The sequence below is a fragment of the Malaclemys terrapin genome, chromosome 19 (assembly GCF_027887155.1).
Source record: "Malaclemys terrapin pileata isolate rMalTer1 chromosome 19, rMalTer1.hap1, whole genome shotgun sequence".
Classification (NCBI taxonomy): Eukaryota; Metazoa; Chordata; order Testudines; family Emydidae; genus Malaclemys; species Malaclemys terrapin.
The window spans coordinates 17,563,445-17,581,935 of record NC_071523.1 but is presented as its reverse complement, the minus strand read 5'-3'; the positions used below and the strand labels follow the sequence as shown (position 1 = coordinate 17,581,935).

General features: G+C 43.8%; 1 protein-coding gene across 2 annotated transcripts in view; it reads right to left on the bottom strand.

Moving 5' to 3' along the window:
- Positions 1-2,866: 2,866 nt before the first annotated feature.
- SKI (SKI proto-oncogene) overlaps positions 2,867-18,491 on the bottom strand; it is a 143,742-nt gene continuing 128,117 nt past the window's right edge. Inside the window, exons 4-7 of one of the 2 annotated variants that reach the window (XM_054009108.1) lie at positions 16,327-16,595; positions 15,067-15,368; positions 11,995-12,225; positions 2,867-7,816 (exon numbers count right to left, since the gene is read on the bottom strand). In XM_054009108.1, the coding sequence (XP_053865083.1) occupies positions 7,628-7,816; positions 11,995-12,225; positions 15,067-15,368; positions 16,327-16,595 (991 nt within the window). In that variant the 3' untranslated portion in view covers positions 2,867-7,627. The remainder of the gene's footprint in view (positions 7,817-11,994; positions 12,226-15,066; positions 15,369-16,326; positions 16,596-18,491) is intronic. The other variant, XM_054009109.1, reaches the window with a different exon arrangement.

Genomic DNA, 18,491 nt, shown 5'->3' with positions numbered 1-18,491 from the left:
TGGAGTGAAAATTACAGATGCAAGCATTATATAATGACGCATGAAGAGCTTGACACTATTCTTATCCCCATTTTACAGATGAGGAAACTGAGGCACAGTATAGAAACTCTACACTGAAAGATCCCAGGAGGCCAGTAGCTGAACTGTGAACAGAAGCCAGGTCACCTGAGTCCCAGTGCTATCAGCTGACAGATGTTCAGGAGCAAGCAGGCTTGGAACCTGGTGAGAATCCATTAGGGCTTGATTTTTTAAAATTTTTTTACAAGTGGTGAGAATGCACAGCACCTGATAGACCCAGGCCATAAGTCTTTCTGGCTATGATGAGTTGCCTAGTTACATGTGCTGCAGCTTAACTCTGGGCTAGCGGGACTGGGGGAGAGGGAAGAACGCCTGCATAGCAGGACGGATCGCAGGACATTTATAAATCTGCATACACCGCAGTGAGCAAGGGCCTGCCCAACAAAGGCACTGAGTTGCCTGAAAAAATGGGAGTTGGCCACCTTTGAAAATTCCAGACATAACATCTCTGTGAGTGAGCCTCCTAGTCTTAACAATGGGGATAATACGTCTTTCCCTCCTAGTGCATTTCAACCCCCCTAACTCTCTTTCCTTCCCTCCTCTTTCTGCCCCCTCCCCCGCCAGCGAAAGGGGTGATGGAGGTTGCTGATTATGGTTATGCAGTGGGTAAGCTAGATCCTGTCAGACATTATAGTGGAGTCACATCATAGGCGTCTTTAACTTACCTGATTTTAACTATATGCACTCAGCAAAACAAAACAAAGAAAAATAACAATTTAAATACTGTACCTGTAGCGCGAGCGATTCCGCCCGCCCTTCCACTCAATGAGCGTTTGACTATACGCGATTTTCGCCTTACGCGCTGACTTCAGAACCTAACCCTCACATAAGAATCAACTCCCCTGTAGTTTTATTCAGGGGAAGACGCTGAAGTCTTTGGGAACACTGGCAATTGTGGGCCGGGAGTTATAGTTCCAGAAATCCTATAGCAGCTTTGCTGTACCGCCCCAGAGCCAGTTTGCTGCTGGGACAAAATGACGAAAACTGAAGGAACCCACCCTCATGTGCGCAGGGTATCCGATGTCACACAATCTTTCTCTTAAATGCTTCTGTTTCCTAACCTAGACAGCTACAAGGCCAATATAAACAGCTGCTCGTTTTCTACCCTCTTAGAAATCTTAGCGCCAAATTCTGGGCACTCTTCTGCCCTAAAATGTCCTTCCTGTTTCTGGTGTTAAAGGTTTTCCTGGCCTTTTGAAATACAGAACTAGAGTAACATGAACAGAATAAACAGAGGATAATGTGGGGCGTGTGTGTGTGTGGGGAAAACAGCACAGTGAGCCACTGGGCAAGAGCGCCCAGAATTGTGGAGTGGATGTGTATTGGGGGGTCTCAGTATGGTGGGGGCAGCAATCCGCCCTCCCATAGTGCTAAAGGGGAGGGCTGTGCCACACTACAGTCCCAGTTTGGAGATAAGAGGAGAATCAGCTTTCATGCAGAGGAACTCTCAACTTGGTTTAACAATGATATATACACAGGCGTTACTTCATCTAACGTTGTGTGGAAGGCAGTCAGCTGGCATGGGGGCACAGGGAGGTGGCCTACTCTAGTATCTTGAGCAACCATGCAGACTAGCCAGGACCCTGGTTTTTAAATCCTTCTCTGAAAGATCCATACACAGTAGACAACCTGCATTGGAAGGCCGTTTACCTACCTCAGCAGAACAAGGCAGGGTGGATGGGTAAATTGGCCCTATGGTTCTAGGAGTCTAGGTATATATTACAGTGATGTGTAGTCTCTTAATTCACTCCCTCTGCAATCTGTCAATAGAAGTCAGTCCAGCTTCTTACGAGCTGGTGGTGGGACATTTTTGGGTGGAGATTGTGAGGACAATGTTGACCAGTGTTTGTTCTAAGTGCAGCAGGTCCAGCAATTTGGCGGACGGTTCCTCACTCCCGCGCGGAGCGAAGGACCTTCGGCGGAATTGCTGCCGCAGATCACGATCGTGGCTTTTTTTTTTTTTTTCTTTTGGGCTGCTTGGGGCGGCCAAAACCCTGAGTCATGCATTAGCCTCCCGTCCCTGTTCCTCATGCCCTCTCTCAGCCTTTCCCTCCTCTTGCTTTTAAGATGGCCTTATCACCTTAGCTTTCGGCATGATCCTGAGTCCCTTCAATATTAGAGGAGGGGAGTGGCTTTGTGCTAACGGAAGGATCTGCTCCTCAATGTGTATCTTGCTCCCTTTTAATTCAATGGGAATTGTTTGGTGAGCCCAAACCATGCATCACTCACAGCTAATGGTGAGGAATGGTAATCTTAGTAAATGTTCACCACGTGCCTTGTCCTGTGTTTCCAGAGCCGCTCATGTAACAGGGGCCTGTCATTGGGACCTTTGGCGCTACCACCATAGAAATTGACTCTCCTGCACAGGAGCGGGCGTACGGGACTAGGCCCCATATGAAGTTGGGGCTCTTGAGCGGTGAATAGGATCACATTTTTGAGCAGAGATGGACTGGGGTGACTATTATTTTGACAGAAGTGAGAGGGAAATGCTACCGAACATTTGCTGATGTGTGAGTGAAAGAGGGGGGGACAAACCCACAGGCCTGAATGATCAAGAACGACTCCTGGTTTTGGGTGCTCAAGTCGCAACATGTTAAAGGAGCCTGATTTTCAGTCATTGCCTGCTCAGCACTTTCTGAAATTTAGGCCCCTTTAAGCTAACGAGCTAGGTCGCTCCAATGGGAATTAGGTGCATAAATACCTTTAAGGAGCTGGGCCTTAGCCACTCTTGAGAATTTAGGCCACCATGCCGGTACTGAGATAGTCAAAGAACATAGCTTATCTAGGGTTGTTTTCTGGACAAACAATTTTATTTTAGGTAATGCGTCTATACACTGTACATTCAGTCACTGTGGTATATAAGCATAGCTATTTTCATACATAATCTCATAAAGTCCTTTATTTTACAATATTATCTGTTTCAGGGGAGGGGAGGTGGAAAAGGGGATGTAAAAGGACTATCAAGGTACACAGCGCAATAGATAAATATGCCAAGCTTTTTTCTTATTTTTTTTTAAATCAGGCATTTATAAACAAGAAAGCATACATTAATTACATAAAAATAGTTCTAGAATAGTAGAGTAAGTCATAATATTGTCATTAGCAGCAGCATAGGAGAGACCAGGATAACAAAATGTGCTGAAATGCTATTGGCTATTATAAATGTATAGATTTTTTTTTCCTCAATTGAAAAAAAAAAAAAAAAAGTAATTTCTGTGAATTCTTTTGCTTTTAAAAAACAAAAAAACACCTCAAAAAACAAAACCTCCCTCTAAAACACACGAACTGACAGGGGGAAATCATTTTTTGTAATAATAAAATACTTTACAATGAAAATAAGGACAAATAAAATGCAAATGATGTCAAAAAGTTAACCCACATTGAAAACTTGCAAAAGTTTTTGTTTGTTTTTTTTGTTTTGTTTTTCCTTAACAGCAAAAGTTCTTCTTAGTTTAAAAACACAACTCATAAAACAAGACAACTACCAGGTAAGAAAGAGTTTTGAAAAAGTAAACACCATATACACTTATAATACAACAGTGTAAAATGAGAGAAAAAAAAAAAAGTATTTACATGTTGAATTTACTTCTTTATTTTTTTACATTGGCTAGTTCTGTTTGAAAAGCAGAGTATTATGTATACTAGTTAGCTGCTCCATAGATATGAATGTTATTGCTGTTGGTTTTTTTTTTCCCTTCGTTAAGTCTTCTTTCAGTATAGAAACAGTGAGTAATTAAACTGAATATACAATTATCTAGGTAATATATTTTTAAGTATAGGGAGAGTCAATAGCCTGTATAAAACACCTCTTCTCCCTTTTAACTTCTTAAAGGAAACTAAATGGCAAATACAAAGGGAGGGGATGCAGTCTTACAATTCCTAGGCCCCCTACTGACTTGGGTGCACATGGAATGCAGCTGTGGTCAAAGTAAGAGCAATCCCATCTATGAGGGATTTACTTCAGTGCAATGTTGCATACGCAGAAATTACACACAGAACTCCCTCACTGCGAACAACCATCACAAAAGTTTCTCTCACAAGTGTTACCACCATTATCAACAGATGTTTTCTAGAATCAAGTGCCTGTGTGATGTTGAAAATACCCAGATATCCCCTTTCCCCAATACATAGATTTATAATCCCTGCACAGAAGTTTTGAGTTAAAAAGAAAAGGACATGCTCTTCAGAGATGCCAAAATTCTACTATTTGCTCATTGCAAAATGTATTTTGGAAAGACAAAAAATAAAAAATCCCATTTTACAGAACTCTCCTATTAATGAGTTGCTGGTGTAGTTAGTTTGTTCCCACAGTCTTCTTGCACTACTGGGGGTGGGGTTCTTAATTTTATTTCCCTGCATGGGTTTAAAACCTTAACTTAGAGTGATTTTCTAATAGGTTGTTTCCTCCAATTTAAAATAATCCTACTTAGTGCTTGATGTTAATTTGAAACACAGTAAAGCGATTACACTCAACAGATTTATTGTAACATATCATGTGAAAAATCAAAAATTTTAAAACCTAATAGCATGCCGTTTGAATACGGAGAATTTTCTTCCTTGGTGTTTTTTGATAAAGCTATTTACGATCTTATTTTTTCCTTCCCTGAAAAATATGCAGAGTTCGTTCATTTTTGAGGAAAAAGACTTCATACAGACAGGAGAAGTTATGCGAGTGAATAAATATACATGCTGCATAATTACAAGGATGAAATATATGAGGTGCTGCAGGTAAGAAGGTTGTTTTTTCCTGGCTGAGACAGGTAGAGGCTTCAACACACTGCAAATTTTTGTTAGGTCATAAGGAAAGAGACATTCAAAGGTTAGACAAAACAATAAAAACATTCTGCTTCAAAGAAGCCAGCATGGTGAAAAACAACAGGTTCGTTCTATGTGTAATTTCTTGACATGGCAATAGAGCACAGCATGTGAGAGACCTTCTAAAATATGCAACACTCAGCTAAAGCTAAATTATTTAGTTTCCCTTGAAGAAATAACTGAAAAATACAGATGTGGAAATCATAAGGCTGAGAACAGTTTTATGCATATTGCATAACAAACCCTTTACATAAGACAGTAATAATGCCCATTAATGAATATACATATGGCAGAGATTTTAATTCCATGCATATGATTTTTTTTAATAATTGCAGAAAAAATACAAAGAAGCAAAAAAAAAAAAACACAAAAAAACAAAAACAAAAAAACCCACATAAAAAATACCCCTGCATAAACAATGTTCCTTTTGCATTGCACTTTAGAAGAGGAGATTTCCACCTTAATTCAATCTCCACCATCCCAAACACACAAGGGCAAAATCCCCTGTTTAAAGAGACAATTTTAATTTCACGTAATTTACTTGGTATAACAATTTGTTTGCTCCCCACAGTTCTGCATTGTCCCCATAATTTGATTCCTTTCATATACCTTCTTTCTTTGTACCTAAAACATATATGAACTTTACTTCCCATTAATGCTCACAGTTACAATGGTTATTATAATGGATTCAAGCAAACAGCTCTTGTTTAAAAAAAAAATAAAAAATCTTTTATTTCTCTCTAATGCACTGTAAGTAAATACTATAATTTTAGGATTGGCAGCCGCTTTTTGTCTACTGGGAAATAATTTTCAAGCTTACACAGTTTGCATAAATGTCCAAAAAGAAAATAAAGATTACTAGGAATGTGCTTCACTGAGAATAACTTCTGTTTATAATGATGCACAGGTTACTTTTTTTGTTGTTTAAAGTTGGAAAAAAAAGTCAACATTTCCTTTACAAGATGCTGAAAGGAAAAATTAGCTGGAAGGCACATCAGCAGCCCCAGGTCCAATTTTTACCTTATGCCTTTAAACTTGGGTGCACATTGAGATATGTGTTTGTTTTTTATTAAGCGATTTCCCTTGTTCAGTAAAGCACTGTACGTATATGTGTGTACACAACAAACCCATGGGGAAAGCCCAAATCTCCACATCCTTCCACTTTGTCGATATGTACAACCATGCAAAGCGAGTATAAAATACTGCTACTAGCATAAGTATATGGAAAATCCTGATTTGGTAGCTCGATCCCTGGTCTGCATTCACTTTGCCTGGGTGAATGATGACACGAGGTGCTAAGCTGTGGAGAATCGGGCGGATGTTTTGAAGTCTTTAAAGCACGGTTCAACCTAGAATAATCAACCTGTAAACTTTACAACTGTGGAATAAAATGCAGAGGAAGATTTTGACAAAGTGCAGTTCTTTTAAAAAAATAATAATAATAAAAAAAGACAAAGTGATGTAATGCTGCATTTTTATTCCAGGGCTGCGGCTTGGATCCCAAAATTAAAGTAATTTCTATTATTTAAAAAAAATAAAAGATGTAGCCTTATTCACAGCAGCAAAAGTGTCATTCTTAGTTTTCTGTAGTATCTGGTGTTGCACTGTCCTCGGGCACAGTAATCCTGACAGACGATGCCGAGTAGGTAAATCAATACTGAATTTATGAAAAGATTATGTAACAAAGATGAGTTCTCTGGAAAACTGAAGTAAAGATTTCAGAATGACTTCAAAATGCAAGTCTTTTTTTTTTTTTTTTGCTTATCTTTCAACCAACTTAAGTTCATTCACTTTCTTTCTTCTTCCATTCTTTTCCTAAAACTGAAGTGCTCTTGGATGAAGTGAGTCTTTTGAACACATCAGTTAATGACAGATATCTTTAAAAATTATGGCGTGATTTACAAACACTGAAGTCAATAAGGCTGGATTTATCTCTCTCTAGCATACACTCTGCCCACACATGCACTCCCCTCCATCCTTCCTGGGGTTAGTAGAGGAAAACGAGGATCGTTCATACTAAGAAAAAAAATCAACTTTGAAAAGCACTCTGAAATTCTCATAAAACCACATGACAGTGTTAAAACTGTGATGGCTTCCTAAGGGGTTGAAAATTGCTGATGAAATGGCAACATCACCAGAAGGCTTCTACAATAAGAATCCCAAAGCCTGTAACAAGTCATTTAAAAATTGTGCATCAAGGGTTTGTGGTTTTTTTTAATTATTTTGTTTTGCTTTTAAAGGTTCGTTTATAAAAAAAATCTCGTTAATTGTTTTAATACCAAGTCTGTATAATGTAATAATTTTAAATAGCTTATAACAAAAAGTTTGTTGGGTTTTTTGTTTTTGTTTGACATTCCAAAGTGTTCCAGCAAGCACAAGAACAACGTCACAGCACTGCCATGGTTGCTTGCCTTCTACTCTGGTTTGAGTTGGACGATGCTGCTTGCTTGAAGTTTGCCAGTAGAAAATTTGCAGTGGACTCAAAAGTATTTAGTTTATAAACACTCTGTGTGGTATAGGCACAGTAAGATGTTGTGCTATATGGATTGAAAAAAGAGGCGTAAGTCAGTGCTTCTGTTGTAAAGAGTAACATTTGCCCTCCAACTAATTATAAAGTCCATATTTATAGATGTGTGCAGAGCAACACACACCCCCTCACACATGCACGTGCACACACTCCCCACACATCCTCCCTTACTGTGCATATATGTCATTCTGTTTATGGATTAGATGTTTAGTTCTCAATGTCGTTTGCTGTGTTCTCACTGCTGGGATGATTGCTTGATTTAGGCCACAGTTGTTCCTGAAGTTCCTTGACCACTTTTTCCAAGTGTTCCCGAGCCTCCCTCTCATGCAGCAGGTCAGCTCGGAGCTGTTCCCTGTCGGCCTCGGCATGCTGAAGCTTAACCTGTAGGTCCTCAATCTAGAGGAAAGGAAATGGGGGGAGGGGAGGGGAAAAACCACACCATAGTATTTCGGTTCCATTGTGTCTTTGTAGATTCAGAAAAGGATTCAGCCCAATAACAGGAGTAATTTATAGGGGCTATGAGACCAGTAATGTAACCTCCTGCTGCAGGGGATAAGAGGCTCAATGGCAGGACCAGAACATTTAACAGTCCTACCCCCCCCCACCCCTCCCCACTGTCCAGTTACTATGTGCATTATGGGAACTGTTTGCCTTCTTGGAAGCACTTCACTATTACAAGACATGATGGACCAGTGGTATGGTATGAATCTCAGAAGCGTTCGACAGGGGAAAGACCAAGTAGGTCATTTACTGAACCCAGTGAAGTTCTTATGCCCATGGACTTTTAAGGTAGCAACACGAAAGGGTGTAACTGCCTGCTAAATAGCTAACGTGACTAATTTCCATGCATTTTAGATGAGTTATTAGCATGATACTCCAAAAATGCATTCCGATTGGCCAGCTGAACCTTCAAGCTGGTCACAGCCCCCCAAAAAGGCCAACTGTGATTTCATCTTACACACAAGCAAGAATCCTTATGCCTTTTATGGTAAATGGAAGGGAATTTGAGGAAGGGAAGACAACACTAGTAATGTACAGGGGCAGCTGGGTGTGAGGTGTGGGGCTGAAGGAGGAAAGAAGTGACCATATGAAATTTCCCCTGACCCCAGCCATAGGCTGTAGCTCTTGGAGCTACTTTGACAAATTCAGACTCGACATAAGGCCTACATTTTTAACATGGAGGGTAAACTAACCCTTGGAACAATTTATCAAAGGGTGTTGTGGATTCTCCGGCCCGGGTAAATCAAGATTGGATGTTTTTTCTAAGAGATCTGCTCTAGCTCAAACAGGAATTACTCTGGAGAAGCGCCAAGGCCTGGACTACACCAGGGGTCAGACTAGATGATCACAGCAGTCCCTTCAGGCCTTGGCGTGCTGAGGTAAAAGCTAAACTGGCAGCTGATCAACTCAGTTTTTGACCAGCGCGAGCTGTAAGTGCCTGCTGGGCCATAAACTGATGTTGAAAAGGCATCTGGGCTTCTCACACACAAATTGGGCCAAAGAGCCCCTGGATCCTTACACAAGAGAGGAAGAGTTAGCACCCTGCAGGCAGGGAGGGGTTGTACTCCGAATCTGGGGCCTGCCAGTTATGCTGCAGGGGGAAGATGAACCAACACCCCTATTCCAGCATCAGGCATCAGCCTGTGACCATCCTCAGCAGCCCCAAACCCCGGGAAAAGTTCAGCTCCTCACCAACTCAGGTCCCATAGTCTGAGTGTCTGGCTCAGAGGGGCAAGTGCAAGCCCCAGCATGCAGGGGTGTAGGTGGGGATGAGGACTGTGTTGACTTGTAAACTATAACTTAGCCCAGCGGCAGAGGTAACAAAAAACAGCTGCAGCCTCATGTCATTTCCCAGGAAAAGGAATGCCTGGTCTTCCTGGGGCTGAAACCAGACCTGTCATCAGCAGGTGCAGGATCTGTCCACCCACTCTGAATTTAGCCCTCTGGGCTGGGCTATGGGAGATCAGGGCCCAACTTGCCATGCCTTTCACTACTAGATTGGCCCCTAACTCTTTTAAACTCCTGTCAACAAGCCCAGCCCTGGGTTTATTATGTCTTCTCATGCTTGTTTGATGCTATTTCACAGACTAAACCTGGCAAAAGAACTGTGGTTTCTTTGAAATCAATAACAAATTATGAAAAAACACATGCACACATACATTCTCTCGCTCTCTCTTCCTGTGCAAGTTTGGCAGCTACAAAGTAAGGCACAAGGACAGATAGTGTTACATTTTCAAAAGCACTTGTGTGTGTAAGTCCCCCTGACTTTCTATAAAATTTTAGCCTCGTAAGTGCCTACGTCACTTTTTTAGCATTAGGTTCCTGTGTCATTTAGATGCTTTTGCAAATGTTAGCCCTCATGCTAGATTCATATAGCTGAAAACCCCACAACTGGGGGTATTTGGAGAGATGGGAAAAAAAAAAAAAGTCAAATTTTCATCCAGAGCAAAATGGAAGAAAGGACACACCTGCAGCTCAGCAAAGCTCTATCTAGTAACTAAAGAGTTTATTTTATCTGCATGACCTGTCGCCTTGGGTTGTTTTTTTTTTTTTTTGCTAAAGTGGAAGTCAATTGCAGGTAACGCCCATTGCAACAGAGCTCAGTCTGGGTATGTTTAGTCTGGACACCTCTTATCAGTGAGACATCCTGAGATGCTAGGGAGGAAGCCCACATCATTTCCTGCTTCTGGTCTCCTGGTTAGGCATGTCTCAGAATGGTACAATCGGACCACTCCCCTTCCCGTTATTGAGAACCAGGGTTAGACAAATTTAGGTTGTTGCTTTTTCTTTTTTACTTTTACCGAGACTCTTTGAAAGGCTGCAGTTGTAAGTTTTGGTATTTGGGAAGAATGTGACCTGCAATCCAGCCCCAAATGAGGGTGTGTGTGTGTGTGATGACATGCTACATGAGGTATGAACTAATGTGAACACACCTATGTTGATCCATGACCTAATCCTCTAGTAGTTCAAATGCATGCTACTTCTATGGTGTTTGCATAGATGTTACATGTATCTCTTCTCTGTGTAGGCCTATATCTAGCAAAGATCATTATTAATCCTCCCCCAAACGATGCTAAAACAACATAAAACTGGCTGCTTTCTGGGAGTTTTAGGGGAAGGATGGGTGGGAGGGTGGAGGGATATAGGAAGTTAGTGTGGAGAGAGGAACCGTGGCAGGAAGTCAGCTGCTTGGACTGGGAGCAAAACCTGCCCCATCTCCCTCCTGCCAGAAACTCCCTGTGATCTAGGCTCTCTCTGATCCATCTCCCTTATTAACCTTTTATTAGCCAGACTCTTGAACTGGGAACCAGTGGGGGAGATGGTTTGGCAGAAGGTGGTCAAGGAGGGAGCAGGTCTGAATAAGGCTAGAAGGCAGTACAGGGGAGGCCGGTGAGGGGAGGGAATTGGGGAGAAGTGCTACTTGGGGGTTTTTTTGGAGAGGGTGAGGTTGTGAGAGGGTTAATGAGGGGTATGGGGCCTTGTTCTTTTAACTGGGAGGGAATTAAGGGCCAATCAGGTTGTTTCAGTGGGAGGGGAAGGGGAGGGGGGGCAGAGCACTGCAGCAGACTCCTTTTGACTGGTGTTTCTCATGGAAATCCAGGAGGCTGCCACTCGGCTCTCAGCTCAGCCTGTTATGCTGGGTCATTTCAGGGGGCTTGGAACAGTGGATGGCCTTGCATTCCACTCCACATGCCCTGCAAGACCAAGACACAACAAGGTGACTTAAGGACATACAGCCTGAGCTCCGGGGCCCATGGCTTTTGTTGGTGTGAATAAGCTATTGACTGTTTTGTTAGAAATGAATCTGGCTGGGGGGAAGGTGAGAGGGGATAGGGGTGCGGGTTTTAATTTAAAAGCTCGAAGTGAAACACTCCTGTTGGCTCACAGCGATAAACAAAACTTCCTTCCCCTGGTGCAGTACAGCCTGAGCTACACCTAGCCTTCTGAATCGGCAGGTGATTGCTAGGGAAATCCTATTACGGAAGGTGACTGAAATCTATGGGACTTTGCCTAATACTCTCACTAGATGAAATCACCCCTGTGCAGAGGGACAGCACATGGCCCATGGGGCTCAACTGGGACTGCAATGGTACTAAACCCAGTGCCAGCTCCCTGCACAGGGTGAATTTCACCTGGAAGAAATATTCTTGGTACTGCCTCTAGCTAAAAGGCCTGAGCTACCAAGTTTGGTTGCATGATCTTCCTCAGACCTGGGGGCGTTTGCGGAGGGCCCAACTCTGGAGAAGGAAAGATGGACTTGTGCGTAAGATGCTGGACTGGACCTCAAGAGGGTTGGGTCCATCTCTGCTCTGTCAGAGGCTTCCTATGTGACCCTGGCAAGTCACCTCTTTGTGCCTCAGTTCCCCATCAGTAAAATGGGAGAAAATTCTTTCCTACGTCTCAGGATGGCCCAAATACTACAGAGGGGGCCATGTAGATACCTAGATGGGCAGAGAATATCCCTACTGGAGTCATGGGGCATACAGGCTGAAAAAGGATGGCACTGACTAACCCTAGAAAGTGGAGAGCAGGGAAACTTGCATGCCGATCAGCTCTCAAAGGCCTGGCCTTACCTGGGCAGAGTACTTGGCCCGCAGCCTGCCTGCTTCACATCCTTTGTCACACACCCGGATCTGCCTGGCTTGCTCCAGTTCCCGCTTTAGTCGTATCCGTGACTCATTGGCTTCTTTCATTTTCTTCTCATTCTCAGCTCTAAGACGTTCGATCTCTTTCCTCAAGTTGCGCTTTGCCTCGGTTGCCTCTCTCAGCTTCTCCTTCTTAGCCACGCGCAGGAACTCCAGCTCCTGGAAGGCACAAACAGTTACGGAGTGCCACTGGAATAGGTGCAGCACGTACAAGATTACAGCAAGGAACTGGGTTCAGAAAAGAATGAGATAAGCTCATGGAGGCTAGGTCCATCAATGGCTATTAGCCAAAATGGTCAGGGATGCAACCCCATGCTCTGGGTTTCCCTAAACCTCTGACTGCCAGAAGCTGGAACTGGATGACGGGATGGGTCACTCGCTATTTGCCCTGGTCTGTTCATTGCCTGTAAAGCACCTGGCACTGGCCACTGTTGGAAGACAGGATACTGGGCTAGATGGACTACAGGTCTGCTCATATCTTCTCAAGCGACACTGGAAAGGAGAAATGGATCTAAACCAAACCCCGAGATTCAAACACCACTGTGGTTTGGGGGGGGGGAGAGAAGGAGGCTGAAATCTGAACCTGGTTCCAAATTTTGCAAATGACCCAATCCTTCTAATGAACAGAGCCAAAATCCCCGGCCCAAGGTACCCAAACTCAGGGCTTTTAAAAAGCCAGGCTTGATCCAAATTTCTCATCTTTACTGTCAAGCAAAATGGCTGTCACTGTCTAAGGCTGAATGAAGATGAATTGGAGTTCACTCTTTTGGTGCATCCACCGTTAGTGCTGAATGCTGCACTGGCTGAAAGCAACTTTCAGAGCAAAGGATCAAATGAGCTAACTCTAATGGCTGCCCTTTATCTGCAGACACGAAATTGAGTCTGCACAAAGTGAGGACAATGCAGCCCGTGAGTGCCGCTTGTGAAGGGCAAAGCTGGCCAAGAGGCTTTCTACAGCTGCTGAAATCAAGCAACAAGCAACTCCATCACAGCTGGCCAGGAAGAGACGTGTGATGAGTGTAAAAATAAGTTACTTATTTTTAATTTCTAACATTAAGTAGCTCTGTTGTATTATCTACGTTTGCGTGCAGTTCAAGGGCTACTGCCAAGTAGCCCATGGAATGGAATGCTCTGCTATGGTTAGGAAACCCCTGCAGTAAAAGCAAATGTAAATCCAACCTCCGCTTCACTCAGAAAACTTTTCCCTTCCTACCATCGAAGCTCTTAGCATGAATGACTAGCATGAAAACTATCACCCAAGCGAGAGCTGTGAAATCAAATTAAACCAGAGGGAAATGAAAGGGAACAAACGGAGAGGAAAAGGCTAACTGGTAGTTTAAAAAAAATTGTGTGTGTGTGTACGGACACATGCCCACGTTCATGTATCACATGCTTTTCAAATTACAAATATTCTAATCTCAATGCCATGCCTATACACCAATTACTTATGTTTCTCTTTGCAAAAATTGGCTGTGATCTGGCTTTTTAAAGGGTTAAATTAAATGAACTATGGCACATGACTCCTCCCATCCCCTCCCAGAAGCTGGACTTCCTCTCTGTCAGAGGCAAACCCTCACAGCAACAGTGTCTCTGGTAAGTAACACTCTGCAGTCGGGTCATGGGAAATTCACTCCTTTGACAATCTCACTTCCCAGCCAGGCCATTGTTAGCTCAACCCCGACATGGGGGGCGCGCATGCACGTACGCCCTAGCTCCGTGGAATCGGAAACCCAGAGCTGCCAAAATGGAAACCTCGGGCCAGACGCATCCTCTCTCCCGGTCTGACACACTCCTTTGCTTGATTAATCCTGTAAAGCTCAACTTGGGTTCAGCACCTGTTTTACATAAATGAGGTTTGCTTTTTTTATATTATACATAGCTGGCTTCAATGAAACACAAGGAAATCGAGTGGCTTGCCCCTAGGGCACACAGAGTGAGTGAGCAGCTCTGGCTGACTGAAAGCACTGGACCTCCCTTCCCCTGGGAGCTGACCTTGCAACCTGTGATACCGAAGACTTCCTTACAGGAGCAGTATATTGGTGTGACAGAACAGGCTGCAAAACTGAGCCTAATGGAGGAGTCAATGCCAATAGGTTGGGCAGACTTTGGTTCAAATACGAATCAGGTTCATCCAGGCACCTTTCTCCTGCTACGGGGACTGTGTTAGAGCACCTAGGTTCTAATATTGCTTTGTCTTGGTGCAAAACCTTAGTGCAAACAAATCACGTCTACATATGAGCCACTGGCCCCCCCAAACCTGGCACTTGTTGGCTGATAGGAACGTGTGTGCCTGCTTTTGGCAAATAGCAAGAGGGTCTCTGCTACCAGCCCTCTATGCTAAAAATAACCCGGCGCTCATTGTTACAGACAATATCCCTGCTCCATTGAACTGGGGGGGGGGGGGGGGGGGGGCACAATAACACCTAGTTATGCTCCAACTAGTTACCAGCTAGTTCTGCTTCATATACAGTATCCTAAGAGGAGGTTGGACCCTGGTTACTAGCACACAAATGTAGATAATTACTATAGACTGGCAATCTCAACTCCCTCCCTCCCGCAGCGTGCTGATGCCACGCCATGCCATGCCCTGCCGAGATGCACCTGGGTTGGACAATGGAGAAATTTTACATGCTTCCCAACAGACAAAAGCTCTCAATAGGCCCCTTTGAGGAGAGAAACGTGTGAACTTCATCGAAGTGATAACGATTTTAACTCGGCTGGGCCTGGCGAGCTTCTCAAAGGGAAACAGGGAAGTGGTTTGGTTTTGGTTAAAAATTTGGGATTCTCTCTTAAGCAGGGGCAGGTGGCACATGTGACATATAGCCAAAGCTCCTGTATGCCATGCATTGGCCCTTTTCTGTTTAGAACCAGAACTCCAGGGAATGCTGCTAATGTTCTGGGAAGACAGGTGAATTATTTTCCACACGAGACTAGCCAACTGGTTCCCCTGGGAGATGAATATGCAGACAGTGACAACAGGAAGCTGTTGTCCATCATTACCTGGTGCAGGCTTCGTTTAGCCTGCAAGGCAGCATTTAGCTTCTCCTCCTGCTTCACTCTCATTTTAACCACTTCATGGAGGAATTTCTCTTTGGCTTCTTTAGTATCCAGGCCACTGTCCAGGGCCTGTCTTAGATGCTCCAGTTCAGCTTCCAACCCGCTGCTGTGAGACTCAGCATGTGTGGCAACCTCAAAGGAGTTGCTGACAGTGGCCGTGGTTTGCATGCCAGGTGAGCTCATGTCCTTCGCAGAGCTGGACGAAGTAAAGGATGGGGAGGAGAGCGAGGACAGGGAAGAGGTGACTGAAACAAACAAACAAAATCCTGAAGTTAACAAACGTTCACAGCAACCTAAGTTAGAATGGGATGAGACCCTTTAAAAAGGAGGAGCCACGCAATGGATGATCTTACAAACAAGAGAAAGGAAAGAAACATTTTATGCCTTGACGTATGATGGAAATTTAGACTAAGCAATGCACAAGGCTGCAAGGCTCCCATCAAACTCAGCGGGAGTTTTGTCTGAGCACAGACTTTGGGATTCAGCCCACTGAACTCATTGGCTGCATACAAACTCTCTGCACTCTCCATCTGGAGAACATTTCCAGTGCTTTGGGGAAGAACTGGACAGGGATATCCCGCTAGTCTCGGTAGGTGAAATTCATCTCTGTGCAGATATGCAGCACCAACCCTGTGCACTGCTTAAGGGCTGATCCTACCCTCGCTGAAGTTAAACCATCACAACTGGGCTGAAGTGGGACTTAGGTTGTACATAAGTATGTGATGGTTCCCTGAATTTGAAACTGGACCACGTAGGGACACATGTTCCCTCTGAAATAAAACTCTGTGTGTGTGTATGTGTGTGTGTGTGTGTGTGCGCGCATGGGAAAAATAGCTGACTGCACATGCAAGTCCCAGGGCAGAATTGTTTGGCACCAGAGGGCATGGGATGTATGGTATACTCATTTGCACGGGCGTTCACCCATTTTAATGCAAGTGTGAGGTTTTGTGGCTGCATCTAACGTGTGTGCTTTTCTGTGAGTGTGCACCTGGGGTGCCCGCCAGTGAAAATTTCACTTTTGACTTGTGCCTCCGTTTCTCACCATTATTTAAGGCTGGGATTTTCAGAGGGGCCTCGGGGAGCTGGGTATCTAGATCACATTAGGCGCTCAACTCCCATTGGAGTTTAACTTCCTTGGACTCCTCCGGGAAACCAAACCCCAAAATTATTTCAGAAAAAAATAAATAAAAGCAGGTAACTCACACTTACATTCCTCCCGGGTTTCTACTTCAATCTCTGCTTCTGACTCTTTGTCCTCTTCGGTAGCAGTGACGGTGCTCACTGTGTCCGGGACTGCTGGGTTGTCTGCAGTCAGCTTCCTTTTCCGTGGCTGGACCGGGCTGCTCATTGGCTCACTGCTCCGTGACACCACTGTGGCACATGGGGAATTGCTTACAATCTTCTGCTGAGCAGGAGGCGCAAGAGCCACGTTGGGGGCCACAGCATTCTCGAAACTTTTGTAGGAGTAAAAACTGTTCGGGAAGGGAGAGACAAAGGAAAACGGCAAAATATTCAGTCCCATTCTTGCCTTCAAAATGCCTCCTAACTAGCATCTTAGACTGAAAAAAGCCAGATCCTCCACTGGTGTAACTCAGCGGAACTGCATTGATTTCAACCCTGATTTTCACTAGCTGAGAATCTGGCCCTATGATCTCCACCCATTAAGTGCTCCATGCTGTTCTAAGTGCACAGAGGATTTAGACACGAAACCTCCACTCAGTTCAACAGGAATTACAGGCTAAATACTGTGAACATGGAAGAGACCAGATCGTCAAGTCTCCCGTGTGTTAAATGCTGTTTCTATAGTTCTGTCGCTGGAGCTTTATGGATTCTTCCAAGATATGGTGCTTTTACATCTAACCACCCACAACTGCCTTCCAACTTTTGAGATTGCACAGCCTGGAGAAAAGCCAATAGAGTGCCAACAACATTCTGCAGTGCATAATTAATTTTTCCAGATCACATGTACGTGAGTGTGTATATATATATATTATATTACATTCAATGAACTATGTTAAAAGAACATTAAGATTGCAATGTCAAGCACTCAAAAGGTTGGTAAGGTTGCTGATGTAGCCTTAATTCAGACCCCTTGCAATTATGCAGTGAGAAACAATCTTTAATGATATGTTAAAGTCTCTACCGAGCATGTGCAAACTAAGATTTTTCAGAGGCTTATAACTGCCAAATTTGGATGAATTTTCACAGGGACAGCAAGACACATGCTCGAAACCAGGGTGACTACCCAGCCAAATTTCAAGCGCTTTTTTCAAAGCATGGAGTGCTGGAGCGTCTTAAAAAAAATTCTTACAACCATTTTGTTAACAGGAGCAAAACACTGTATTTCCCCCAGTCTCTTCCTAACTTTTCCAAAAAATTCAGTCTGAGGCAGACAACTGGCATGAAAGTTGTCAACCTGAGCAGTTTAAGTTTGGCAAAGTTATAAACAACTGAAAACAGGGACTTGTAATGGAACGTGTCAAGCAATTTCCAGTAAGAGCTGCGCTACCACCACTGCCTGGACAGGGACTGATTCTGATCCTGCTTGCACCAGTGTAAATCAGGAGTAACTACTACACTGGTATGAAAACTAACGTTACAGCAGAATCAGGTCCATAACAGCAACTTTCCAACGATGGCTGTCAAAGCCTCGGCTGCATAATTTGTACATGCAAAAGCAAGTTTTCATGTACAAGCAAATGGGGTATACATTTATACACACTATGCACAAGCACAGATTGCAGTCACAACTTCAACATTCTGAAAATCTGGACCTCCAGGTGTCAATGGAGATTTCCATGGGCAGCCCCTGTTGCAGTTACAGCCAAACCAACGTTCATATATAGATATGCACGCAGAATCACATGGATCTGAGCACGTTTGTACATGTACAGACCCTTATATTCAAAAAAAATGAGAGAACTGTACAGAAGGGAGGGAAAAAACAATTGAAATAAAAATTGAAGCAGCCAGGTTGGAATGACCCCTAAGGCCCTGGGGGATTTGCTGAAAGGAGTGGGGGTGGCAGTGCTAAGAAATGCTGTTGAAACCTCCCTAAAAATAATCAGGGGCAGAATGGGGGGCCTGGGAGACATAAATCGTGGGCTGATGCAGGGGGACAGAATGTTTAAAGCCAGAAGGAAGGGAGCAATGGGAAGGACGCTGGAGACCTGGGGTCTATTCCCAGCTCTGCCCCTGATATGCCGCATGAGTTAGCATCTTTGTTTCCCCTCCCACTTGTTTTTCTTATCTATTTAGATAGTGGGCTCTTTGGGGCAGGGATTCTTCTCTGTGGACGTTCAGCCCCAAGCACAATGGGGCTCCAATCTCTGGTGCTGCTGTAATAATAATAATAACCAATAAAGCAG